At 37.0% G+C, this 25,961-nt stretch overlaps 7 protein-coding genes and 1 long non-coding RNA gene across 8 annotated transcripts; 2 read left to right on the top strand and 6 right to left on the bottom strand.

Moving 5' to 3' along the window:
• Nucleotides 1-40: 40 nt before the first annotated feature.
• On the bottom strand, nucleotides 41-2,148 carry STP6 (sugar transporter 6). Its single transcript, NM_111470.2, has 3 exons — nucleotides 1,861-2,148; nucleotides 789-1,735; nucleotides 41-689 (listed from the first exon to the last, which is right to left on the bottom strand). The coding sequence occupies exons 1-3, from the start codon at nucleotides 1,985-1,987 to the stop codon at nucleotides 240-242; spliced, it is 1,524 nt and encodes a 507-aa protein (NP_187247.1). The 5' UTR covers nucleotides 1,988-2,148; the 3' UTR covers nucleotides 41-239.
• Nucleotides 2,149-2,931: 783 nt separating this feature from the next.
• LACS6 (long-chain acyl-CoA synthetase 6) lies at nucleotides 2,932-8,540 on the bottom strand. Its single transcript, NM_111471.3, has 23 exons — nucleotides 8,267-8,540; nucleotides 8,123-8,183; nucleotides 7,963-8,040; nucleotides 7,798-7,869; nucleotides 7,622-7,703; nucleotides 7,433-7,538; nucleotides 7,273-7,349; nucleotides 7,005-7,049; nucleotides 6,813-6,899; nucleotides 6,336-6,425; nucleotides 6,103-6,182; nucleotides 5,845-5,938; nucleotides 5,604-5,692; nucleotides 5,430-5,518; nucleotides 5,118-5,247; nucleotides 4,791-4,909; nucleotides 4,565-4,688; nucleotides 4,388-4,474; nucleotides 4,056-4,159; nucleotides 3,888-3,973; nucleotides 3,725-3,811; nucleotides 3,543-3,629; nucleotides 2,932-3,261 (listed from the first exon to the last, which is right to left on the bottom strand). Exons 1-23 carry the CDS (start codon nucleotides 8,397-8,399, stop codon nucleotides 3,163-3,165), a joined length of 2,106 nt encoding a protein of 701 aa, NP_566265.1. The 5' UTR covers nucleotides 8,400-8,540; the 3' UTR covers nucleotides 2,932-3,162.
• A 122-nt stretch (nucleotides 8,541-8,662) lies between these two features.
• On the bottom strand, nucleotides 8,663-9,398 carry AT3G05975 (Late embryogenesis abundant (LEA) hydroxyproline-rich glycoprotein family). Its single transcript, NM_148691.2, has one exon. The coding sequence runs from the start codon at nucleotides 9,365-9,367 to the stop codon at nucleotides 8,798-8,800; it is 570 nt and encodes a 189-aa protein (NP_683533.1). The 5' UTR covers nucleotides 9,368-9,398; the 3' UTR covers nucleotides 8,663-8,797.
• Nucleotides 9,399-10,374: 976 nt separating this feature from the next.
• Nucleotides 10,375-10,616, bottom strand: AT3G01805. The gene has a single exon (NR_140862.1). It is a non-coding gene; the product is annotated as an other RNA (long non-coding RNA).
• A 1,181-nt stretch (nucleotides 10,617-11,797) lies between these two features.
• AT3G05980 (uncharacterized protein) lies at nucleotides 11,798-13,146 on the top strand. The gene has a single exon (NM_111472.4). It carries the CDS (start codon nucleotides 12,167-12,169, stop codon nucleotides 12,902-12,904), a length of 738 nt encoding a protein of 245 aa, NP_566266.1. The 5' UTR covers nucleotides 11,798-12,166; the 3' UTR covers nucleotides 12,905-13,146.
• Nucleotides 13,147-13,491: 345 nt separating this feature from the next.
• Nucleotides 13,492-16,735, bottom strand: AT3G05990 (Leucine-rich repeat (LRR) family protein). Its single transcript, NM_111473.5, has 9 exons — nucleotides 16,307-16,735; nucleotides 15,667-16,219; nucleotides 15,084-15,544; nucleotides 14,844-14,979; nucleotides 14,681-14,752; nucleotides 14,532-14,600; nucleotides 14,357-14,428; nucleotides 13,905-13,976; nucleotides 13,492-13,808 (listed from the first exon to the last, which is right to left on the bottom strand). Exons 1-9 carry the CDS (start codon nucleotides 16,383-16,385, stop codon nucleotides 13,769-13,771), a joined length of 1,554 nt encoding a protein of 517 aa, NP_187250.1. The 5' UTR covers nucleotides 16,386-16,735; the 3' UTR covers nucleotides 13,492-13,768.
• A 1,363-nt stretch (nucleotides 16,736-18,098) lies between these two features.
• Nucleotides 18,099-18,734, top strand: AT3G06000 (RNI-like superfamily protein; the record flags this gene model as incomplete). Its single annotated transcript, NM_111474.1, has 1 exon — nucleotides 18,099-18,734. One exon carries the CDS (start codon nucleotides 18,099-18,101, stop codon nucleotides 18,732-18,734), a length of 636 nt encoding a protein of 211 aa, NP_187251.1.
• A 59-nt stretch (nucleotides 18,735-18,793) lies between these two features.
• On the bottom strand, nucleotides 18,794-24,183 carry ATCHR12 (SNF2/Brahma-type chromatin-remodeling protein CHR12). Its single transcript, NM_111475.3, has 12 exons — nucleotides 23,722-24,183; nucleotides 23,299-23,452; nucleotides 23,059-23,123; nucleotides 22,770-22,958; nucleotides 22,305-22,454; nucleotides 21,794-22,189; nucleotides 21,430-21,689; nucleotides 21,120-21,338; nucleotides 20,830-21,037; nucleotides 20,592-20,745; nucleotides 19,871-20,476; nucleotides 18,794-19,779 (listed from the first exon to the last, which is right to left on the bottom strand). The coding sequence occupies exons 1-12, from the start codon at nucleotides 23,935-23,937 to the stop codon at nucleotides 19,088-19,090; spliced, it is 3,309 nt and encodes a 1,102-aa protein (NP_187252.2). The 5' UTR covers nucleotides 23,938-24,183; the 3' UTR covers nucleotides 18,794-19,087.
• Nucleotides 24,184-25,961: the final 1,778 nt, after the last annotated feature.

Below are 25,961 nucleotides of genomic sequence, written 5' to 3' on the forward strand. Positions count from 1 at the left end.
AAAACGGTAATAATGAGAACATCTAAATAATATATAGTACTCAGGAATGTGATTTTCAAAAACTTTGTTTCCATGGAATTTAATTGATAATACCTAACCTGAATCAACAAGTTGGTCTTATTGAACTATTCGTTCCCACGAAACAAAAGAAGTGCGAAAGAATCAAAGAATACCCCCCCAAAAAAAAAAAAAAAAAACAGAAACAGGGGAAAAAGACACAAATCAACAGACTCGTGTTTTCAAGCATTTCTCTTCTCTATGTCATGGTGGTCGTCCTCTGGAAGCATATACCTTTTCCAGAACCAATGTGGCTTCCACACACTCTCCCTCATGTCATCAATGGCGATTCCTTTTGTCTCTGGTATGAAGAAAAACGCAAACAGTCCCATCACAATGATCCAACCGCTGAAGAAGAAGAATATTCCAGATCTCATCCCGCAAAGCATCGATAGGAAGGCTTGAGCGATTACAAAAGTGAAGAACATGTTGCATGAGACTGCAACAGCGAATCCTGCGCTACGTGTTTCTAGAGGAAACGTCTCGCTAGGAATTAGCCATCCCAAAGGTCCCCATGACCATGCAAATCCCATCACGTAAACGCACACAAAGATCACCACTACTAGGGCTTGTGGCCTCCCGAGTGTTCCCGTTACGCCCAAGTCCTTTGCTAGGATGATTCCAATGATCAACTGTTTTAAGAGGTTAGTTAGTTTACTTCTGGGACAAGAAACCTACCTTTAAGTTACTTGAGGCATAAGAAACAAAGAGATGAGAGATTTAATTAGAACCTGGCAGATGAGCATGTGAACGGAAGATTGGAGAAGAAGGAACCTCCTGCCGGTTCTGTCAACGAGGTAAATCCCAACGAACGTGGCGAGAACATTGATCGATCCGGTGATAACCGCAGAGAGAAGGGCTGCGTCGCTTCCGAACCCAACAGTTTGGAATAAGACCGGCGCATAGAACATAATCGCATTGATTCCGGTAAATTGTTGGAAAAGCTGGAGAAGCATTCCGATGATGAACGGTGGGCGACTCGCGGGCTTCAACAGTTTCCTGTAAGGGTCCTTGACTTGACTCGCGATGTCACATGCATGGACGATAGACTCATACTCGTCATTGATATCATCAACTCCTCTGATCTTCCTTAGGGCTTCTTTTCCTTCTTCGTTCTTGTTGCGCTCGATGAGACTTGTGGGAGTCTCAATGATAAGTAGTGAACCGAAGAGGAGGATAACAGCGGGAATTCCAGCTCCACCGAGAGCAATCCTCCATCCGTAAGGGTGAACCGTGGCAGTGAAGTAGTTGACAATGTTGGCAATTAGGATTCCGATTGTAACCATGAGTTGGAATACAATGTTGAGACCTCCTCGGAGCTGTGCTGGAGCAATCTCAGACAGGAAAAGAGGCACTGCCTGATTGCCAAATCCAACACCAAAGCCAAGAAAGAGTCTTCCAATGATCAACATGACGAGGTTAACGGCTCCTGCAGTGAGACCGACACCAATCAAGAAGAAGATAGAAGCAAACTGCATCGTCGGCCTGCGTCCAAGTTTAGAACAGGTGGCGGACGCGACGAAACTGGCCACGAGTGCAGCTAGGTAAAGAGACGAGGTGAACAGTTGCAAGAACTGGTTATCGTACTTGCAGTAGTTGTTCTCGTGTACGTGCTTCTTCCTCTCCCACACCGCTGGGAAAAATTCCTTCAGGAAATCGTCCATTGCACTTACTCCACCTTTTAATTTACAGATCAGTAACATTAGCTAAAAGCAAACCAAAACAGTTAACTTGAGATACAAGTTAAGACTTTTTCTTGAAATGCAAGTAAAATGAAATTTGGTACAGAGAAAGAGAAGTAACCGGAAATTCCGATGTCGTAACCGAAGATCAAACCGCCGACAGCGGCAATCATAACGCAGATGAATACATAGACAGTCATCTTGGCCTCAAAGGCCGGAGCATTGGCATTAGACACAACAACAGCCATGTTTAATTAAATCTCGAGCAGACACCACCACGCAAATTAACTCAGTATATATATGTCAAATATATAAGTGTTTGTATATGTGTGTGTCTGTGTAAGCTAAAGATGAAACATGAAGGAAGCTGAAGGAGACAGAGACCCTGCTTGAAATGACAGACCCTGTTGGATAATAAGATGAAGGAGATCACGTATTTATAAGTGATAAAAGACATGTCAGAATCACATGACCAAACTGTGAGATTCAGACTTGTCTAAAAATGGGATTGTTTTTCGAAATAGCATCGGCAAGATACACGGGGTTTTGTATGGTCTGTGATTTGTTTTTGGATCTCAAATCTTTTTCTTTTTCTTTCACTTTCCTATTATTTTTGGTTACACAGTCAAATCTTTCTGTACCAAGTACCACCAACACATCTGGCTCAAGGGTATTTAACCTGGTTAACCAAACCGATTCAACCAAAAACTTAACCAAGTTTTGAGTACTTAAATATATAAAATTAATTTTTGTATTATAAAAGCAGATTTTACGAAAGATATATTTCAGAAAATGATTCAATCATATCACATCTTTTTATATTTCTCTATGAAATTTGATATTTTGCCTTTCTTTTAACCTTTTCGTATTATTTTTTAATCTAGACATGGTCGGATTTAGCTTTTTTTTTTTTTTTTGGAACAAAAGTCGGATTTACCTAATTATACATTAATACATATGTAAAATCAAGACCAAGCTAAAATATTACTGAACTAAAGCTACGCAGACTATAGTTCCTTTAAAGTTGATTGTTCCAATACCTAAACCGAAAAAACTCCAAAATCGAATACTTTTAAACATTTACGATTGGGTTTTTATCCAAAGCACATAATCTATTTGGATGTGTAGTTTCGGGTTTTGGATACGAACATAAAGATATTGTCATATAGATCTCAGCGTACGGACAGAGATCGTCGTTTCGTGGTAGGCCGAAGAATCCGCAATAAAACAGAATTGGGAATGTTTTGCCTTTTTATTACAGAGGGAAAACATTGTACTGTAAGAAAGTTTCATTAATGTAATGTAGCACCTTTATTACCTTTACTATTCAATAAATATGTAGCAAGAAAACAAAAAAGAATACAATTTGTGGGAGAAACAACTTTTGCGTAGGCTTTTTATTAATCACACGATTATACCATCATCACAAACCTCTATTAGCAGAGGGATCAGAAGCACCAAGCTCCTTGTACATGTTTGTTATTGCTTCTGCGAAATATTCCTTTGCTTGTGGTCTCTTAATCTGCAATATTCAATCAAATCCATTTGCCTCAATCCATTTTCACAATTGGTTTTGCTAATTATCCCACATCCAATCCAGATATGCTTTTTTTACCGATTTTAAAAGAGAGACAGCATGATGTTTACTAAACCACACTAATTATAGGAGTAGGAACTAGGCATTTTCAATTTGAGTAAATCGATCTGAACATATACCATGTCGAACAAACCTTTCCACTAACTAAGATAGAATTTACCTTTTGAAGCTAGTTTGAGTGAAGTATATTCATATAAGAAATTTACCTTGAACGTCGGAGTCAACAAGCCATTTTCCAGAGTAAATGGTTCCAGCACCAATGTCACAGCCTTTGCAAACTCGAAGCCTCTCAACTGCACCAAACATTTTTATCATCCAAATCAATCATCATGTTTTTGAGAATAGTAACTAACTGATATACAGAAAATTGTTTTCTGAGATGTATTGCCTGAGCTTCTCTTCCAACAGTGTCCATGTCAGATAGTACTGCTGCTTTCACTCTCGGATTATTACACAATTCTCTCAGATCTCCTCCCTACATTCAGCAAAGTGGTATAAAGTTAGTTTTTTAATGTTACATTTAGAGAATTTGGTGACGTAAGTTATATCACCTTAATGCCTTCTGAAGCTGCCCAGCTTTTCAGCACATCTGGATCAACCGATACAACAGCTACCAATGATGAATTAAAGCTATCACCTGAAAATTGGTAACAGGTGAGATGGGGAAAGGATAAAGCAAAATGTTATACAAAACAATTTACTATAATTGTTTACTATACCATATATGAAGCACTGGCCCACAAATTTGCATTTGGCATAGACGTTTTCAATTTTCTCTGGAGCTATATACTCCCCCTGCGCCAATTTGAAGATGTTCTTCTTTCTATTCAAAGGATCAGAAAATTTCACTCAGATGATTCGCGATTCAAAAGATACCAACAAGTCCCCAAAATGTAACCCAAGACTAGAGCTTTGCACTCCCTAGACTTTTGCAGATGTTATTTCTTAGTGTTTGTATCATCAGTAAGAAGTAGGCTTATTCTTTGTGAGCCAAGAGATTTGATTTTAGTGAAGAAACAGCTGATAACAATCAAGTGATTTTTTGGAAAACCTGTCAATAATTTTTAGACGTCCTCCCGGCAGCCACAGACCTATATCTCCAGTGTGAAGCCATCCATCTTCATCAATCACCTCTTTCCTGAAAATAATACGTTTTACTGAAATAATTAAACTTTTGGTACACTTTGGTTAGTGAAAGAGGAATTTCCAATGCAGTAGGTGTTTATACGTTTGAATTTCATCTTTGTAATAGCCTGTAAAAATGATAGGACCCCTAACACATATTTCGCCACGGGGATGGGGCTGATCCGCTGATGTATAGTTCATTTCTGGGACATCCACAAGCTTTACTTCTGAAATATAGAAATGCATATTAAATCCCAAAGCAATTTAAAATGGATATTTAGTTCCAAATTACTCTACTTATCATATCGCAGAGTCAGTAAAAAGCTCACCACAAGCTGGATTAGGAGAGCCAACATGTCCAGTGAGGTTATCACCCTCGTCCATTCCACTTATAACACAAGATGTTTCAGTCATTCCATATCCCTCTGTTACCCTTCCTCCAAAGCATCTGGAGTATTCATATGACAAGATTAAATCAAGAGGGAAAAGAAAATCACAAGCTAATGTACAAAAGTTATGTGGAACCAAAGCTACTGTAATTATGCATGAGCTAGTGAGAGAGAGGGATTGGTGGGGACTGAAAAGTGTTCATTCTTGAGGATGAAGTCTATTGTATAATATGACAGAACACAATATTTCAATAGCAATAAACTTACACTTTCAAAAATTCCATCACTTCAGGAGAGAGAGGTGAAGCACCAGACGTCATAAAACGAACCCGCCCTCCAAGTCTGTCCTTTATTTTATTAAATACCAACCTGTCCCATATGGGAGAAGCACTCTTTCCTGAACCAACAGTACCCATACAAAGGAAATCAAACCCAAAAACTGTATAAAGGATCTTTTACTTTTTATCATCTCTTAGAACTCGACAGTAATCAAAGTCCTTATCTGTGTCAGAAATTACAAAATAAAGCTACAGAATTGCATAGACTGATTTTAATGTAAATAAGTATGACAGGACATACCATTCAAGAGAGCCTGCTTCTTTGCATTATAGGCAGCATTGAAGAGTCTCTCTTTCAGACCACCAGAGGTTTTTACTGCATTAATGATACTGGGAACAAGAATTTTACATTAATTCAGTGGATTCTCAAAATCAGCAGAGAGCGCATATCAACAAACCAAAGCCATTATATTACCCAGCATATATTCTATTGTATAATCGAGGGACACTGCTAAATACAGTAGGTCTCAGAGCAGCCAAATCATCCAGTAGTTTCATATTGTCCTGCAGAAAAATTTGCAAGTGGTTCGTCCAATCAAATCAATAGAAAATGGTTTGAGAGTGAAGGAAGAGTATAAGCAAAGACCAGATCACAGGTGTATAGGTCTATGATGGTTACTTAATGCAACCTAAAAGGAGAAGGTTCAGTTTCTAACCCCTTGGTAGAATCCAACAGCAACTCCAAAGTACACTGTTAGGATCTGATTAGCTCGTTCGTAAATGTGAGCAAGTGGAAGATACGAAATGTAACTGGAAAGTAGAAGAAATTTTGACAAAATTAGTTACTTATAGTCTATCTGAAACAAAGACCACTTAAGAATGGAAATTTTAAGAATTAAGATACATGTAGCAATAGATACAAAGAAGAACACAGAAAATGTTTAACCATTAGTAGAAAGAAGTAAAGCGCTTACACATCTGAAGAGAAAAACTTCACACTAAAGCTGGAGCCAGCAACATTGGCAATCAAGTTTGCATGAGTTAATACGACTCCCTTTAACATATTTCATCCAGAAGAAGAGCAGGCAAGGGAGGAATGAGGGATACAGGATAAAATAAACAGTAAGTTAGATGCTATAGTCAGGGTAAATATGAAATAAAGAACAGTACTACCCTAAATGAAGATAACATTTCAAGTAAGTAAAACCTTGGGTGTCCCAGTTGTTCCGCTTGTATAGCATATGGTTGCAACATCATCGGGTTTTGGTGGAAAAAATCGCTGAGGGTTACTACGACCCTGAAACAAATTTGTTGGTCAGAAAACAATGAAACCAACATGTACCACCACAACTGTGCTGCTATCAGCGAGAAAGATACTGGGTGACTATATTATCTCAATGAGAAAACTATTATGGATATATGGGAAAGGTGTAGAAGTAGTCCTGATATAAAAAAAAAAAATTGAGTTATAGGTAAAAGCGTAATGATGTGGAAGTACACTTGTGTATATATGACTAATATGTACCCAGTTATGTATAAATGTTGATGAACCCTAGGTTGGTAATAAACAGGATAAGACTCATAATAGCACTGGTAAGAACTTGCAATATCTTAAATGATAGAATGTCCTTAATCCTGTTTATATTCAGAAAACGGATATTGAATTACAAAATCATACAAGTACCTGATTCAGTAACACCGAATAGGATACAACTTTCACTCCTGATGATGAGGGAAGCGAGGGTAAAGATTCAATTAACCCTCCAACAACCTACTTGGTCATGAGAAGTATCACGAACAGAGAGAAGACAAAATTAATTTGGAAACTGTAGTCATAATCCTCAAAAGAATAACAAAAGATGAGTTTTCTTCATACCACCACCAGGCGTACACTTGGCATCTCAGACAAACAGCTAAGTAACTGAAATCTCCAGCAGTAAATCAAGCAGGAAAGCAAGCAAAAAGAAATCAGAAAAACGATTATTAAGCAAAAGTACAAGCACTTAAAGAAAACAGTCAGCAACATACACATCATTTGAGTAAGGGCTAAAAAAGGTTGTTGTTTTTTTTTTCTCACTATCATCCAAGTAAGCAATTTTTTAAAAAAGAGAAGGAAATTAAAGCAGGAGATTGACAGAACTTACAGAGTTTAAAGTCTCTGCCACACAAAATATGGCTTGCACAGTTGCATGATTGACAATAAATTTCACAGCATCAGGACCTTGAGCAAAAACAAAGAGCAGAATTAGAACACCCCACGAATTGTGAAATGGAAATAATACGCCGAACCAACCAGATACTTACCAAGAGTATCATACAAAGGAACAGACACATAAGAATAAGAAGAACAAGCATGATCAACAATGAGCCACTCTGGGCGATTGATGAAGTAAATTCCAACAGAAGATCCCTGGTAGAAGAAAAACAGAGACTTGAGTCTAGCTGCAAACTTAAAAATCAATCAGGAAGGAGAGTAAGAATCCAATAATTTACCATGGGGATTCCGTGATGAACCAAACCAGAACCTAAAGCAGTTCTTGCTGTACCAGCTTCTCCATATGTCATCCATTTGTAGCTGAAAAAAACAAAACAGAGTCACATAAGAAAACTAGCTTCAAGGAAAGTACTTTCTTGCAGATACACATAGATTGAGTAAGTTAGGAGCTCACTCTCCAACAGTTCCGTCGACACGAACACGAGTTCCTAAATACTTGTAATCTCGAAAATCATGAACAGCATGCCTACATAGACCCCAAGAACAGTATCAATCAGAGAGATGACTAAAGAATTGATATAGAAGAGATGATCAGCTTTCGGGAGACTCTGATTCATACTCAAAATTGTCATGGAGAGTAGCGATGTCAGGATGATCTGGGAATCTGCTAACGAGCTTGAACGGAGATTTTGCAGATCTGAAAAATTGAATTCAAAACAAAAACAAATATTAAGAGAGGGAATGGAGACAAGGAGAGAAGAAGAGGAAGCGTAAGGAACCTGTAGACGTTCCAACTGCCAGTATTCAGTTTCTCGGGAAGAACAACACTATAGCCATTATCTGATTGCGATCAGAAGACAAGTAATCAGCAGCGAGAGGAAGCTACTAGTATAGATCAGAGAGAGAGATGAGGAAATACGGACCAAGACAGAACTCGCCGGCGGTGGGATTGGAGCGGAGGAGAGGGGAAGAGCGAGAAGAGGTGACGAGGTGAGAGTGGATAGCGTTGATACGGCGGCGTGCGGCGGCGGAGGAAGACGAAGAAGAAGAATCCATAATAATTTACCCGATTCGGAATCAGAGGAGAGAATGATCCGAAAGAGAGAAAGATAGATACTAAAAAAAGGAGGCACGCTTTTCTAACTCTGTTTCATGATGTCGCTATCCGTTGATTTCGTGTTTTCAAGTCTTCTCCAAATTATTTGTCATAAAATAATAATAATAATAATACACTATTTTTCCTTTTTTCAAATGGAGGTAAAAATAAAATAATTCAGATTTTTGAATCAAATTCATTATTTCAAATTCAAAGGAATACATTTAATTTCAAGAACTCACAAAAATGGAGTTGATTAAAGAACAGCGATCAAGAGCACTACAATCTTTATTATTACAGGAAACTAGCTAGAATTAAACTGCTCTCTTAAGCCTAAATGTTTACCTGAAAAAACTATTTACAGCTTAGTTTTGAGATCACACACTTGGTCCTCCACTACCATTGAAGGAAAGCCGAGTACGAGATTGCAATGCGATATTGAATCCAAAGGTATCTTAAAGATTCCCAACAAAGTGATTTTTCCTGGCATTTTTGCTCTTGTCTCCATCACAATTTTTCCATGCAATACATCTTGCACGATATCACCTAAATTCGCGACAAATTTATCGAGCTGGAGAAATAGAGGACATGGCAAAAGCACTGAACCTTTGGCAGGTAATGTGCTCGAAGGAAGTGTGAGATTTCCGACTAGTGTATCCCTGTAATAAACCAAGTTTTCCACTGTCTTGTATTCAAAATCCGCAACGTTAGGATTCTTGAGCAGCATCTCCAGCGTAAGAGTGAAATTTAGTTGGACCTCGTATGGTAGTGATATATTTGTAGATATGCCATCAACAGTTGAAGAGACGGTTTGTAGTATCGGATGTTTTGGTTTGAACACTTGTGCAAGGATCAAAGCGGTCATGAAGATTACGAAGAGGACAAAGATGATTCCGGAAACTATGCAGCAAATGCGTCGCTTGGACATGGTTATAATATTTTATGTGGATTAAGTTTTGTATGTAAATGTTTAGGTTTTACAGAAATGCATAGAAAGATGGATAAATAAAGAAGAAGGAGTGTGAAGACATTGAGCTGTTCATAACGGATTACAATCTGTCATTCATTTTATCATTTATGGGTTATGGCAGTAATTAGGCGGATGTTTTTTTTTTGGTTATTGTTATTGTTTTACTTTGGACACATGTTATTGTTAAGTCAAACTTGATTAATTTGGCAGATATGGTTCCTTAGCTGAATATTTATTTCTCTCAAAACATAGCCACTTAAAAGTTTTATTTTTTTCTAAAAGATTTTTTCTTCTTTTTCTTCTACCTTTTTTTTATATTGATCATATAGCCACCTAAAGTTTGACTCGTTGATTACTTTAAGATTTTTTGCTTTTATATGTATTCATATTCCATATCAGATCCATATAAGTTAAATTGTAATGTTTTTAGTTCAAATGGTATCAAATTTTTATTTATTTGGTCACATATGGGTATTATCATACCAGTTTCTACATTATATATACTCTTAAATTGTTCTAATAAATTTCAAGATCTTACAAAATTAAAAAACCTAATTAATATAAAAAAAATGTTATACTAAATTGTTTATCTTAAGTAAATTTTCATAAATTAAAGAACGAAGATGAAATCGTTGAACGGGGTCGTTGAGTTGGTTTTTTTTCTTTTAATGTTAAGCGGCCACTTGCTAATGTTCTGTGCTGCCCATATATTGTAGGAGAGACAAGTGGGCATTATAACTAAAGGCCCATTTGTTTTGAGACACCATGGAATGCATATCATCTTTTGGTCCTCTAATTCTTGTTCTTGTGGAAAATGACTACTGGGATTCAATTGAACATTTAAATGGATTACATAAAAGAAAAAATATGTTTAATTAAATTGTTTGTTTTACTATTATATTCGCTATGTTGTAATTCGAATTTTTTTATAAAAAACATGGTTTCAATTCGAATTCGAATTTGGTAATGTGCAGTTGTAGACGAGGTTAAGAAATGGATGATCACAAGAACTGTTTCAACAAAACCATTAAGAAGGTTATCTTTCTTCATTATTTACTAAACTCATAATAGATCTTGATCACTGAACCACTACTTATGACTTTGTTAATAGTAATATATTTTGGTTTTTCAAGATATATGTTTGGATTATCAAAGGCTGTTGCGGAGAAGCAGCAAACTGAGGCTAAAGGAGGAGTCTAGAGTTATTTGCCTCTTCAGACAACAGTCACGGATTAGAGAAACTGATGATAGAATCAAGCTAACAAGATCTTGGTTCGGTTTACTTTAGTTGGTTTGTTTCGTTTATCATTGTTTAGGGAATATGTTTTTGATAGGTTTTGAACTATAAAAAAAAAAGTTTTGAACTTAGGAATAATTGACACAAATATCTATTTAGCTATTGATTCTTATTCTTCTAGTTATGATTGCATAGGTATATATATATCAGAAAACCTGAAAATAAGATTAACACCAAATCGTAAATTCTAATCTTAACAAAATTTAGTAATAATTTTTTACTCTTCACGTAAAAAAAAAACGAAAAAAGCAACTCGTAGTTGATAATAAATAATACTTTTCAAAGTAAATACTCCGATAAAATAATCAGACTAAACTATAGAACCAAAACGTTGACATACCAAAAAAAAAGGAAGAAAGAAAACTAGAACCAAAACGAGTGGTCCAACACCAAGAAACCCGCACAGCTCAACGTGCTTCCAAGTATATTACTTGGATTTAATTTTTCTTATACCATATTATTTCAATATATACCCCATTTAAATTATTATTGTCTGTTTGTTTGTCCATACCCAATAGTTTGCTATTAGTATCTTATATTGTCAAATAGTAGACAAAAACACAATTTCCATTTATACATAAATAGATATATTTTAAAGAAATGAGTATAATTTTAAAGCTGTCTGCAGGTACTTTTGGACTCGTAATATGATATCTTCTTGATTGAAATGTAATGGCTTTTTATTTTTGTGTGAATGAAATGTAATATGCTTTAAAGAAAGAACTAAATACGAATTTAAGACTTCATTCTTTTATTGATATAACTTAAAATTCTAATGAATAGATAAAAATCTCAAATAATTATTAATATAACCTAGATTCAGTGGAATGAAAAACTAAATTCATAGACAGATACGTGTGAAATTAATCACATGCAAAGACGCGAGGTCATGTGCCGACATGTGTTAACTGTTTATTACCCTCCTTCATGCACTCTTTACTCTCTCGTTAATTCCCAACTCCATTGACTGATCCAATTTTTTCTCTATCTTATTTATAAGTAATCTCGATCCATGTAATTATACTATATAATTAAGCAGTTGCATGGCCCATCTCTATTCTTAATCTCCAACAGGCTTTAAAATCACAACTCTAATTACATGTCTCTAATTTGTCTCCTTGTGTCTCCCCCCAACGTGTCCATGTGGTCGTCTTCCTCATTAGTACTATCTTAAACTCTATTTAGCTCATTTAATCACATTAATTAACTCTGTTTCTCTTTTTTCAGACCTCTCTCTCTCTCCTTTTTTTCATTATATATTATCTCCATCATCTATAACTCTCACAAAGTCCACCACTAGCTCGAACTCTCTCCTCTCTTAAACTTATAGACAAGAATCAATCAGTCACACGTCTATACCACGATTTGCTCACAAAATCTTTGGCTTCCACCAAAGATTATAAGCAGAGATCATTCACTTACTCGTATCAATAGATCAAATCTTCATCACAATAGAAGAAATGGTTTTAGAGACGGTTTCAAAGACGGAACCACCACCGTTGCTTGGACCTCGTATCTCCTTCTCATCTGATTTATCTGACGGTGGAGATTTCATCTGCATCACCCCCGTAATGTGTAAGGAAGATGTCGTCAAAGGGTCAGTGAAAGTCTCCGACTTTGAGTTCTTGTCGTCGGAAAATGTGAGTCCACAGAGAATGCTTACCGCCGATGAACTCTTCTCCGAAGGTAAATTGCTTCCTTTTTGGCAAGTAAAGCACTCAGAGAAGCTTAAAAACATTACTTTGAAGACGAACGAAGAGGAAGAAGCAGAGAAACGTAAAGTGGAAGTGAAGAAGAAAGATCAGGAGATTAACAATAGAGATAACAGAGTGACTTGGTTTATAGACGAAGATCCGTCTCCTCGTCCTCCCAAGTGTACCGTTCTTTGGAAAGAGCTTTTGAGATTGAAGAAACAGAGGAATCCGTCTTCTTCGCCGGTGACGGCGAGGACAGTGTCGTCTTTGTCTCCGTCGTCGTCCACGTCATCATCAAGTTCACTTGAGGACGCAGCGAAGAGAGAGGAGAAAGAGAAAGAAGGGAAGAGAGGTAAGAAAGGATTAGAGAGAACGAGATCGGCGAGTATGAGGATAAGGCCAATGATTCATGTTCCTATTTGCACTCCTTCTAAATCCTCTCTTCCTTTGCCTCCTCTGTTTCCTCTTTCGCTTAAGAAAAACAGAGTAGAGAGACGCGCCTAGAAGATTTGATCTATCTTTGGATTGAAAAAAACAATTATTGGTTGAATTTGTTCAGATTCTCAAGTGTTAACTCATGTGGTCTAATGCATGTGGTTAAGTGATGTTTTTCAGATGTATTATGTGTATGCTTTATGGCTTGAGATTTAATGTGTGACAGTGTTAAGAAATTCTAGTAAGAACCGTTCCTCTGTTCTTCATCTCCATTTTGTATTTTCATTTTTGGATCCAAAAGTGAGTTAGTCATGAAAAGATGAAGATGTGAATTTAGATTTGTTGCATGTTGAGATGTGAGATGTGAGAGACAAAAGAGTAAATGTCAAAAACAAAAATGATGAGACAGAGAAATAGAAAGCAGAGTAATCTGTTTGTTAGTTAATGATGAGAAAATGAAAGATGAAAGACTGATGGGCACATGCAAGATTCAGATGTTTTCTATAAATTACTTTTCTCTGCGCCAATGGTTTCTGCTTCACTATTTTGGAATTGGGGCTCCACTTTTACAGAAATACAGCTCTCGTTCTTCACATTTCTCTTGTACTTTTGTTACATCAGAGCATATTGATAGATATTTATCAAAGAAATATCTCAAAGTATGATTTCAGGTGATATTTTTTTAATTAAAGGAAAACACATAAACTCCATGTATCACAAGATTCATATTACAATGTATGTTTTGCATTACACAATAGAATGATACAACCCATGCAATCAGTAGTTCTCTTATCCCCCAAAGTGTTCAAAGAATGAAGCATTAAGATATGTTAAAACAGATGATTGTACACGCGAGGCTTCTAATTTACACACAACTCTACAAAACTATAACACAAACTCAATGCATTGTCATCTTCTTCTTAGAAGGCCGAATCAACGTGACGGTTGAGTCAAAAAGGGGTTACCAGAAGTCCTGAAGTGTGAAGAATCAGAGAGTATTTGTATTAGCCAATTCAAGATGAGACATTATGGATTGGTTAAAAACAGCTTTGGGAATTTTGTAGCTTACCTTAGGTTCAGTCCAGGCTTCTGAAGAAGATTGCTCGGAACTTGGCCAGTTAGGTTATTGTTTTGCAAGAACCTAATTATCCATAAATCATACATAACTCAGTCAGCAAGCAATTCATGCTCATGGAAACAAAATGGCGACAATGCAATGATGCATAAAAGACATGTAGGTTCAATAACTGAGTATAGGAACTATTAACAGAGTATATAAAGAGCCATGAGTTTAGTTATGTTGATTATGCCCTTTGAATCTTAAAAAGCAAAGCTAAAAGACAAAAGTGCTGATGCTAAAAACAAGAAGAATGAATACAAGGTATTATGTCTTTTCCATCCACAAGGCAAGAATCTTGAGCAGAAATGCAGACAATATGCAACTTATTTTAGAGAAGCAACTAAATTTTTAACCAATTATCAAAGGACTGTGTATATGGTAATATGAGAATGGAAACTTACAGTTCTCGCAAGTGCGGCACTCCACCTAAAGATGAAGGAATACTTCCACTGAAAAGATTGTCTTCAAAGTGCCTTGTACATAGAAAAAAGGGATAAGATTAGCTTATGAGTCTCTGTTCAGCAGCAGCCTAAACGTTGCTGCCAAGTATGTGAAATAAACTAAATATCTTCTCACAATGATTCCAGCCGTTTGAGTGAACTGAAGTCAGGTAAACTACCCGAGAGAGAATTGTTTCCCAGCCAACTGTTCATAACACACAAATATCAATTGATGTTTTTGACGTACAAGCATAAAACTAAATGTTCACAGGTCAAAGTACTTACATGGAGGACAATGCTGTTAATTTAGCAACTGCAGGTGCTAGCGAACCTGAAACTCCCATATTAGTTAAGTTCCTGGAACAACAATTTTAGAACAGTGTCAGTAAATCTCAAACTGATGATTTAAAAAAAACTGGCGACACAATTTGGCAAAATTCCAACTCACAAAGCGACTACACGAATTCGGGGGCCTTCAGAGCAGGAAATTCCAGACCACGAGTAATTTTTAGGTAAACAAGGATCCCCACTCCAGTCAGCTGGTGCGTTCTTGAAACTGTTTTTAATTGCATTCAGAGCAGTTACTGCACAAGGAAGAAACACAACTTCAGTATGTTATCAGCAGTTAGCTACTTATCAAAATACCATAACAATGAATTCAATCATTCACTGTTGTTCTAAGTCTTACCATCTCGAACAAGAGTTTTGCCTCCAAGAGACAACAACTCAAACATTTCACCACCATTGATAAGAGGGGGAAGGTTTGAACCACTTCTAGGACTCAGAGCTAAAGTTGTGAGACCTTCAAGAGGCCACCTGCTAGCAAAGATAACCGCACCAGCTGGAGTGACAGAAAGCTCTTTATAATACGTTATACCATTGACAGAAACATCGAAGACTCTGGATCCATCACCCATCGAGTCAGAATCATGAGCAAAGTAAAGCGCAATATAATAAGTAGCCATTTTCAATGGCATTGGAGGCCATGTGAACTCCAAAGGCTGAACTTGAGTAGCTCTTAGATCGGTGTTAAATATCCTCGACGGCGGAAGGTTCCAGAAACCAGAAACCTCTAGTTTCCTATTGTTTGGTACTGTCGAATTTAACGAATAAGGCTCCCAAAACCTATCAAACTGATCATCTGGAAACCTAAACAAGAAGAATGTTGATAATGGTGAATACATTGCCTTGGTTTCGAAAGATTTAGCATCGAAGGAACAATTTTTCTGAGAAAGTATCAAACTTTAAATCAAAGTAGTGAACTTTTTTACCTGATGATTGGTCCACTGTAACCAAAAGCATGCCTAGCAACAAGACTCATGCCAACAGTGGTAAAGTCAGTGGAATTGTAAAGAGTACCATCAAGCCTAACGAGCTCCAAAGCTGAGATAAATGGATCAGAAGTTGTATAAGAATTAGAAGCAACGCAGACGCTTATAGATTTCCCCTGCGCCAGAAAAACCCCTTCGTAATAAGAAGCGAGACCATCTGCGTAATCGGCGGTTGTATTGACGATCCCCCATAACGTGCCGTCGACAATCTGATCAAATACCGGCGGCGGAGTACCTTTACCGTTAACTCCTCCGTAATAGTATGTCGTCCTGATCATATACTTCCAGCCACGAGAAACGCTCATCACGTAGCAAAACTTGTGATGAGTTCCGTCGAGGGAAAGAGGGAAAGATCTAACAGTGAATAAGATTTCGTCGAGGACTTGATCGGAAACGTTTTTTGGTGTGCCGCTGGAGACGAAAGTCTCGTCGGGTTGCCATTGTCGGCCGTCGATTACGGAGGAGGAAGAGGCGCCACAATCGATCAGAATCGCTAAATTTTAAAATTAGAAATGTCACAAAATTGGAAATTGGAAGGGATACGAATTTAGGCGATGGATTAAAGAGATTGAGGTGATACCTGAAGGAGGAGAGGGCTGAGAGAGGGAAGAGGAGAGGAGGGAGAAGACTGTGAGGAGGAGGAGGAGGAGAGGGGACATGGCGGCGGAGACGACGGTGGTAGAGAAGAAGTTAGCATAAAAGAGAGGTTTAGGTTGGAAGAAGGAGGGGGGTGGGTTGACCCTCCAGCTCCAGAGAATTTGAAGAATGAGAGAATTAGAGGAACAGGTCAGAGAGGTAGCTGATGATGAACTTGTTTTGTCTCTTTTGTTTATTTTTTCTAAGACGACAAAAAATTATTATCTTATTCCGTTATTTCTGTTGCGGTCTACATTGGTAAAGTGGAATTATGACCGGCCCGGTTCTTTTGTCTTCGTTCAATTTCCTCAAACGAAAACATTATTACATTTGTAATTTCTTCCACAAAGTATCAGAATGTGATATTATGATTTATGTAATTTTGGTATGTTGTTGATTCGGTAATTTACCTAATGGTGGTTGAAAAACCCCTTTTGATATGCGGTTTGAAAAGATCAATCTAAGCTTTACTATTTTCATTTTTCAACCTTTAGTATATGAATTCTAATCTTTCGATTTCCTAATATTTTTTTCACATTTTATTGGTAGATAATGTGAAACCAATCAATGGATTGATACATATATGACGATATTATTTTATATATATGTGGGTTTTTCTAACACTATTTCCTCGATGAAATCTTTTGGTCCATCATGAACTAAAAATCACACCTATGGATCGAGATCAAACATCAAACCCTACATAACCAAACCTGTTCTAATTAACATTAATAACTTTAATTATTATATCTTAAACTTCATATTATTTGGAGGCTCTTTTTAAGTAGTGTTTACGTTTCCTCACTTTTCTTTGCTTCTTCAATGAAAAATTGCATTAAAGCTTTCGGATGCTAAGCGTGCTCGTGGTGAATCACAAGATTTCATTTCATGTGCTCGCATTAATAAAATATAACATTGGTATCTCTTTGCATTTTGTTCAAAGCTCATACACGTTTACTTTGTGGCCTACCACAACGGTCCAAAAAGTCTCTAAAATATTACTTATTTTGTAAACTATCGTTAAAATACGGAAAACATCCATCTCAATGAATATTTAGGATGAGTAGAGCTGTACGTAATAAGAGGATGTTGATGCTAAGATAACGTTTATTTAATAAATTAGGCGTCTACATAAAAAAAAAAACATTAGCTTGATAAACTCTACAGAACAAAATAGTAACATGTTGAAATACAAATTCGTTTACAAAGAATGAAATCGGATTTAGTGAAAAATATTTGGTGTTCATCAGAAGATTATATTTGGTGTTCACCACTGGGATAAGAGGCCCATTTGTTTATATTAAGTTTGATACAAGAGCCCGACCTACAGATAGATATGAAATCATACTGTTTTAGGAAACTTTGTTTTATATCGAAAGTTTCCTTATGTAATTTGATTTTAAGTGGATTTTATACAATTCCTCTGATTTAATTACCTATCATTCTTTTCATAACATATTGAGTAAAATATCTACTAATGGGATCAATTAAACTCTTTAAGATGGCTTACACATTTCAACCAATGATACAAATTTTTAGACATATCTTGTCAATATCTTGAAGATTTTAAATTCAATAATAAATAACAACAGATTTTGTTGGAGTTTAGGTTCTATGGTCCTATAACACCTCTGTTATTATTATTCAAAATAGAAACTGTATTTATCTATGGTTAACTATAAGAATTGGGCTTCTGGTTCACTTGGGAGAAAAAAATAAAGGAGCTCCTGGTGAATATGGTGGACACTAGCTTAACCAATGAGGATACTATAGAGGAGACTGCATTCGAGACTTGTACTCATATAAAAGTTGGAGTTTCTATGAGCAAACCATTTTCAAGCTTCAGTTTCTTGACTGTAATTAATCTAAGTTATACAAATCTAGAGAATGGAGGTGCTATAGCTTTAGTAAACGCTCTCAAGAACTCCGCTCCATCTCTTCAAGTTATAGAAATGGCTGGAAATAACATAACTTATGAGGCGGCTACAGCTATCGCAGTTTGTTTGGCAGCAAAGAGACATCTGAAAAAGTTGAATTTGTCTGAAAATGATCTAAAAGATGAGGGATGTGTTGAGATTGTAAAGAGTATGGAAGATTGGGAGTTAGAATATGTTGATATGAGCTACAATGACTTGAGAAGAGAAGGAGCATTGCGCTTGGCTCGTGTTGTTGTCAAGAAAGGAAGTTTCAAGATGTTGAACATTGATGGAAATATGATCTCTCTTAAAGGCATTGAGGAAATCAAAGTGATATTCACGAATTGTCCAAAGTTACTTGGACCTTTGGATAAGAACGTATATAATGTGGATGATGATGATGATTTAAGAGAGAATGATGAAGATGAATTTGTGAGTGTATTTATCTTTTATTAGTTTGTATTGTACTCATAGACAGTGGTTTGGATGCTATTTTGGCAAGGGCACATTTAGAGTAGCTCAAAAAATGAATTGGTCTCTTAGATCTTCTGAACAAATTATTACATGCTGTATGTTTTCTTTTAGGTGAAAAGGGTTTTTCAATCCCGAATAAATCATTCTACATAAGAAACATATACATTGGTAGTAGTACCTTAAAACAACAACAAAAAGCTAAACTTAACCAGAGACCAATTAAAATACATGTATTACTATTACATGTTAGATTGGGATAAGTTACATTGGCAAGAAGACACACAAACACGTAGAAGAAGAGACCAAAGTCAAACTCAGATCTCACCTCACCTTCTTCATTTTCGTCTACTTCCATTGGAACTTTGAGCTCTAGAGTCAGACGAAGAACACGTAAAAGAGTATCTAGACCTTTTCTTCTTATGAGTATTCCACTTGAATATTGCCTTTCCATCATTCTCTTCTTCACCTTCTTCTTCTTCCTCTTCAGACTTGTCCACTCTCTGTTTTCCACTCATCTCCTTCGCTCTTTCTTCTTCTTGCTCTTCTTCATCCTCCTCGCTCGTCCCATCACTCACAGTTTGGATAGATTCTATCACTTTTTTGCTCGTTGATGTCTTTGTGTTGCTTGCGTTCTCCTCTCTCCTATTATATCTCATTGAGAGTTTTGACAGGTCTTCACCGCTCTCCACGGCTTTCAGCCACTGTAACTCGCTTAGTGTGTCGCTGTAAACAATCTCTTTACGTTTTCGCTTACCTGTGACACTACCAAAATGGAACTTTCCGTTGTTCAACTTCTCCTCTTGGGTCTGAGTAGTGTACGCCCACTCAGGGACTTCTTGCTCTTGCATCAGACGGGCTCTGTAATTCTCCTTCCTTCGTCTCTCCTCATCCATTCGCTCAAACATCCAAAATTCATCCTCACTACGAGCCGCTAGCCGGTTTATTTCTCTCTCACTGGGGACATCTGTCCCGAGCGAGCTTGTTCCTTTACGCATAATCTCTTCAAGCATCTCTCTTCTGTCTTGTGCTGTTGATATAATCACAAAAACCACATCAAGAGATTACCATATCGATATAGAAAGCAGAAGCCCTCATATTGTTCTTTCGGACAGACATACCAGTGGAAGTTGTGTTGAAAAGTCCAGCTTGTATGACTTTGGCGTCAATGCCCATCTTTTGCTTTGCACGCTCCAATATTACTTCTTCAACAGAGCCAACGCTAACCAAAACAAACACTCTGACTTCCTTCTTCTGCCCTATGCGATGAGCTCGATCCTCGGCCTGTTGGTCCATTTGTGGGTTCCAATCACTGTCAAAGATAATAACAGTGTCTGCAGTTTGCAAGTTCAAACCGAGACCTCCAGCACGCGTGCTCAAAAGAAACATAAAGTAGGGAGAATCTGGCTCGTTGAATTGCTTCAGTAAAAGCCCTCTTTGATCTGTCTTTGTGGTACCATCGAGTCTAAGGTATTTGTAATCATTAAGTGTCAAGTATATCTCAAGAACGTCAATGAGACGGGTCATTTGGGAGAAGAGAAGAATCCTATGTCCAGCCTTGCGCAGTTTTGGAAGGAGACGATCAAGGAGTTCAAATTTCCCTGAAGCTCTCACAATCTCAGGTTTCTTCCACATATTGTAGTCTCCTCCAACAAATAGATAAGGATGGTTACAACACTTTCTTAATTGCATCGTTAGATTTTGCAGACTCTTTGATTTCCCAGATCCTGCACATGGTGATTACGTTTGCATAAAATCAGCTCCTCTTTCTGATTCATTTTCTCTTACCTCAAAGATGAGTGCAACATTAGGGAGAGAGTATACGTGAGTTAAGCTACAAACCTGTTTGAAGGCCAACCCTGCCCATGTCTGTAACTTGTTTGTAATACACTTTCTGCCACGCCGACATATCACACTTCAATATGACCTGTGTCTTTCCAGGAAGGAATTTCTCTACTTCGTCCTTTTTCCTTCTCAGTATAAACGGCCTTATAACCTGAAAGTGACAGAGTGAATTACATTAAAACAGTGCATACAAATTTTGATAAGAAATTTAAGGAAAGACAGCTAGAGAACCCACATGATGCAGGCGGTGAATAATCAAGAGCTCCTCTTCATCCGTGAGACTGACATTACCACGGTCAGCGAAAGGAGCATTAAACCATTCCTCGAAGTTCTGAACCGAGTTAAAGATGTGAGGAAGGAGAAAATTAAGCAATGACCATAGTTCTTGAAGGCTATTCTGTATGGGTGTCCCGGTCAACAGAAGTCTGCGTTTTATACGATAGCTGCATCCCGGATAAATTTTTGTTAGAAACATAATAGTTAGCCAACATCATTCACTTCAGACAGATGAATATAGAGATGTACCCTGTTAATAAAGTCTTTGCTAGAGCAGATTCGTGGTTCTTCAGCCGATGTCCTTCATCAACAATCATGTAGTACCACTCAATTTTCTTTAAAAATGCTTTATCTCTCATGATAAGATCATAATGGGTTATCAACACATTAAATTTTCCTTCTCCTGCAATTTTTTCCCTTATTGCTTTCCTTTCCTCTAAACGTCCATCATACAGAAAAGCTGCAATGCTGTCAAAAAAACAAAAAGGCTGATTTTCAGACATAACATTCATACCAGTGCAATTTCTCAGTACCAAGAGAAATATTGTTTGCAACATACCTTGGTACCCATGTTGCAAACTCGTTTACCCAATTTGGTAGCACAGCTTTTGGAGCAACTATAAGATAAGGCCCAGGCACACCTTTATTCTCCAGAAGATACGCAATCAGAGAAATTGTTTGAATAGTTTTTCCCAAACCCATCTCATCAGCTAATATTCCATTGAGGTTATTGTTGAATAGAGAAACCATCCATTGAAGCCCTTCTAATTGATAGGATCGTAGTTCCCCACCTTCTAGAAGCGAGGGCTGCTCCGTCACCTGTTAAAAGTATATATTGCTATTTTAAATTCCCTGGTCTCTGAGATGGCAGTGGTTTAAACAGTTCACCATACAGCTACTAAGTATATAGAGATCAACGTTACCTTCTCTTGTATTGAATGGATAGCCGAGTTATACTGCCTCTGTCCTTCTAGTAAATCATTAGAGTCATCGTTATTGTCAGACTCAGTAATATCTATATCCTGATCAGGAAGCAGATCCTGCAATGGTTCACTTCTTGGAGCATCAAGTTCAGACAAGTCAGATTCTGAGTCTTTAAGTAGATCAATGCCTTCCGGAAGTTTAGCATCTTTCTGACGTTGAACAGCAGCTCCCAAATTAGCAAGGAGTTTGTTTGTCTCCTCTAAAAGAGTGGTTAGTCTTTCATTTTTACTCTCCTTTACTAGTTTCATGTATGCCTCTTGATCATCGGACTTAAGGGCCATGAGCCTCAACTTTTCAGCACGGGTAGCGCGTTGTCTTTGTCTCCCATGCCAAGCCTGTTCGAATAATGTACACACAAAATAAATTTTAGATGTTTGTATATTGATTGGTAATATTAAAAGATAACTGGAACTACTATCACAATAACCGCGTAAGTAAACTCTATCATACCTGCACACCATCATTCCTTTGCCTACGGCGTTTTTGAGTCGCCTGAATTTGCAACTGGAATTCACGTACTGCATTGAGTACTTCTGCAAAGAATTTCCTCTTGGCAGTTTCAATCAGATTCTTCTCCTCTTCTTCTAAACGTGATAACCTCTGAACAAAGACTTTTAACACATCAGCAATGCCAATCACGAAGATTGAAAGCTATAAAATAAAATCATGTCATAACAACTAGAAATTGTGTACACTTTTCATTTCAATTCTATTAAATCCATCTAAATGAGTTCCAACAAAGCAGAATCTAGTGATATATTTATACACATGTCTAGTTGTACTGCTAAGATATATGAGCCATAGTTCAAAAGGGGCCTTATCTCATCAGGAAACTTCATTATCATAGGTTAAAATAAAATCCAGGAACTAAAAAAGTTGCACCAGAATATGCTAGCTGAATAAAAGGTAAATCACCTCAGCGTCACGCTTCTTTCTGAACTGATCATCAGCTTCCATAGCAAAAGGATCTCCAACCCCATAAAATGGACGAGGCAACCGCATCATGCCCCAGTCAAATACTTGGCTACTGACATCTGCACAGTTCAGACGTAGCCAGAATTCCGAGCTCACCGCGGTTCGAACCTTGCCTTGCAATTCCCGTAGCTGTAACTCACCAGGTAAAGTGTCAATGTCAAAGATATAACAATTCAAACAATGTAACATAACAACAACGATCAATGAGAACATCTAGCAACGATGATACCTTAAGCCCATAAAGCTCAAGTAAGCACTTTGCCTGCAAATCTTCACCTCTAGTAGAAGGTAATTCTGATTCAAAAACACAAAGAGTAAGCACAAAGCATCCCCCTTGAAGAATAAAGGGTTTTAGTAACATAATTGACAATAGTTCTCCAGTAACAAAAAAACTGTTGCCAAGCATAACAAAATCAAAACTTGAGAATGGATTGAAGTGCAACTTAGGAGTAATAAACACGATAATAACCTTCAAGTTCAGATAAGCGGCGTTGGATATGACTCTTATTCCGATTATCCAGTAATTGTATCAATCGAGAGCCTGATTCACAATCTGGTCTCTGCTTCAAAAGTGCATCCTCGAATTCACCCATCAAATCAGCTCCATAGGGAGCTTTATTCGCCTGCAAAAACAACAAAGAGACCAAACCACAGATTAAAGCAAAAACCTTTAGACTGTAATTCGACAAAACAAGCCACTGAAGATATCTAATTTCCATAGAAACTCGAAAAAGGAGAAAACTTTGAACATAAACTCGAAAGCAAAGCTACAAAAACAAATCACAGGACCACATAAATCGATTCAAAACCTCCCAAACAAAGCACAAAACACAAAAAGGGGCAAACATCAAAATCTAGGGTGAGGCTGGAGAAGGGCTCGAGAGTGAATTACAGGCGGCGAAGTAGGTAGCGGCGGAGAGACATCGGAGTCAGAGAGAGAAGAAGAAGAAGCGCCATGGTAGATTGAAGAAACGGCGGTGAAGAGGTGAGGAGGCAAAGGAAGGTCACGAGAAATGTAATTGAGAGCACAGATCAGAGACTTGGTGGTCTCAACTGGATCTTCTTGAGAAGTGCCGCCGCATCTCTCTTGGAGCTGCTGAGCCACCATGGCGGGAACTTGTATTCACCGTTTTCGATTTCAACTTTCGCAAATTTGATGTCTTTTTTTTCGTTGTCTTTTTTTTTTTTTTTTGTAATTCAGTTTTCTCAAATCTCTCTCTTTGCCTTTAGACACACACACACTCGAGAGAGAGACCGAGACAAAGATGAGACGGAGAGAAATTTGGAAATCTGGTTTACGATTTTTAGGACTCACCAAACATCTATCTTCTTGTATTTACATTTTTAACCCCCGTTTTATTAATGGGCCGTTGGACAGGCCCATTTGATCGGCATCTGCGGGCTATATATTGATATTGATTGGGCTTGAAACTGAGTATTTTAGTTAATGTTTAGAAGGTTCATAATCTAGTCTCGCTAATGGTTTGCTGCTATATAGAGAGTCACCGAGAAAATATAGTAAATTTGTATGGTTCAACAGATTCTGGTATATGCTAATAAGAGTTCATAGAACCAAAACAATATATGCGACAGGAAGCATTCGGAAAAAAAAAACTACCGACAGTAACTAAATTTGTATTTAATTGTAATTAATTGTCTCGTTCTGATCAAATCGAGTGTACCGTTAAACCAAAATTTCAAATTCTTGAAGAAGCACGTGCTTGACAAACGTGGAATGAGAGGGTTTGTTTTGAATCCGATTCCCATTAAGAGGTTATAAGACAACACACCGACAATACATATACATGTCCATTCCAATTTCTAAAATCTTGTAATTTCAAAACCTTAAGTGAGTGTGAGTCACATTTTTTGTTCTTCTCGGAAATAGTAATTTGTTTGCTGTTGGGAGATAGTGTTGCCTAGAGATTCTTTGTCCCATTTCTTTCAGTCGTGAATTACAATGGGTGTATATGTACGTATGATTCAAATCGTTCATTGTCCCACTTGTAGATGTACGTTTGTCCATGTTATTGTCGATCGACTCTTGTTATCTAGTAAAATTTTGTGTGTATAGGAAACTGAATGTTGCTTTATCTTCCCTATTTTTTGACTACTGTGTTGGCTAATAATAACTTTAGATTGAATGGGTTATAATTAAAGATCCTTGTTCTAGTAATGGAATAGATCGATCCATGACTGTGTTTGTTCGTTTGAATCACTATTCTTATCCGCACTTCACCTTAAATAAAAGCCTTTTTCATGTAAATTGACATCTCCTTTGTGAAAGTTATAGTTTGCTTGGATGATATGTGAGTGAGACAACAGTTTTGGATGAGAATGATATTTTCATGTGGATGTCATGCGTCAACAAAAGCAATGGGAGACAAACAATAACTCTATGTGGCCAATACATAAAATTCTTTATTTTTATTCTTTGTCTAGTAAATTTTTTGAACTATGTTAACCAATGGTTCCTTAACATGTGTAAGCATTGCTTATAATATATAAGCTCGATTTAAAAGTTTAAGGAGTGGCTCATAAAGGCTCCACTAACTTAGTCAAAAAGATGATTTTTGCTTATGCAAACCATTTTGAGCCATGAGATGTACACTTTGGTTTCACATCATGTGTTTTAGATTCCATATAGCATTCAACAAATTTTGGGATTAAATTTTACGATACATTTGTTTCACAAAATTCTTTTCGAATAAGTAATCGGACGAAATCAAGAATCATAGAATCCGAATGAAATTGGATCTCTGGAAAGTGTTGAAAAAACGCTTTCAAATATGCCAACACATCTACATTAAAGATGCATACTCTCATTTTATAACAACACTATTGGTAGTTTGGTACAAACATCAAAACGTAATGCTTAAGTTTTCAGTCTCCACTAAATTTCAAGTGGTATGACGTATTATGTGCCTTTAGATCCTCCATTAGTTGAAACAAATAACTAATATTGATGGATAACGATTCAAGTTTCACTCTGTTTTTTTTTTCTTTTTCTTGGTGCATCATGGTCTTGTGTGCTACGTACAACAAAAGTCAAATTAGTTTCTCATATAAAATTCTTATACTTTAATTTGCTTGTGTCGCTTGTCGGTATTCACTTAATAATTGTAAAACTCA

Source organism: Arabidopsis thaliana, chromosome 3, assembly GCF_000001735.4.
Source record: "Arabidopsis thaliana chromosome 3, partial sequence".
Classification (NCBI taxonomy): domain Eukaryota; kingdom Viridiplantae; phylum Streptophyta; class Magnoliopsida; order Brassicales; family Brassicaceae; genus Arabidopsis; species Arabidopsis thaliana.

Coding starts and splice junctions, on each gene's coding strand:
- STP6 (NM_111470.2), bottom strand. CDS start 1,987: ATGGCTGTTGTTGTGTCTAATGCCAATGCTCCGGCCTTTGAGGCCAAG. Junction 1,736..1,860: donor TTACGACATCGGAATTTCCG/GTTACTTCTCTT, acceptor GTAAATTAAAAG/GTGGAGTAAGTGCAATGGAC. Junction 690..788: donor TTCACATGCTCATCTGCCAG/GTTCTAATTAAA, acceptor CTCTTAAAACAG/TTGATCATTGGAATCATCCT.
- LACS6 (NM_111471.3), bottom strand. CDS start 8,399: ATGGATTCTTCTTCTTCGTCTTCCTCCGCCGCCGCACGCCGCCGTATC. Junction 7,539..7,621: donor TTCATCACGGAATCCCCATG/GTAAATTATTGG, acceptor TTCTTCTACCAG/GGATCTTCTGTTGGAATTTA. Junction 5,248..5,429: donor GAAGCAGGCTCTCTTGAATG/GTATGTCCTGTC, acceptor CTGTTGGTTCAG/GAAAGAGTGCTTCTCCCATA.
- AT3G05975 (NM_148691.2), bottom strand. CDS start 9,367: ATGTCCAAGCGACGCATTTGCTGCATAGTTTCCGGAATCATCTTTGTC.
- AT3G05980 (NM_111472.4), top strand. CDS start 12,167: ATGGTTTTAGAGACGGTTTCAAAGACGGAACCACCACCGTTGCTTGGA.
- AT3G05990 (NM_111473.5), bottom strand. CDS start 16,385: ATGTCCCCTCTCCTCCTCCTCCTCCTCACAGTCTTCTCCCTCCTCTCC. Junction 16,220..16,306: donor TCAGCCCTCTCCTCCTTCAG/GTATCACCTCAA, acceptor TTTAAAATTTAG/CGATTCTGATCGATTGTGGC. Junction 14,601..14,680: donor TTAACAGCATTGTCCTCCAT/GTAAGTACTTTG, acceptor TGTTATGAACAG/TTGGCTGGGAAACAATTCTC.
- ATCHR12 (NM_111475.3), bottom strand. CDS start 23,937: ATGGTGGCTCAGCAGCTCCAAGAGAGATGCGGCGGCACTTCTCAAGAA. Junction 23,453..23,721: donor CGCTACCTACTTCGCCGCCT/GTAATTCACTCT, acceptor TTGTTTTTGCAG/GCGAATAAAGCTCCCTATGG. Junction 19,780..19,870: donor TTTCAACACAACTTCCACTG/GTATGTCTGTCC, acceptor TTATATCAACAG/CACAAGACAGAAGAGAGATG.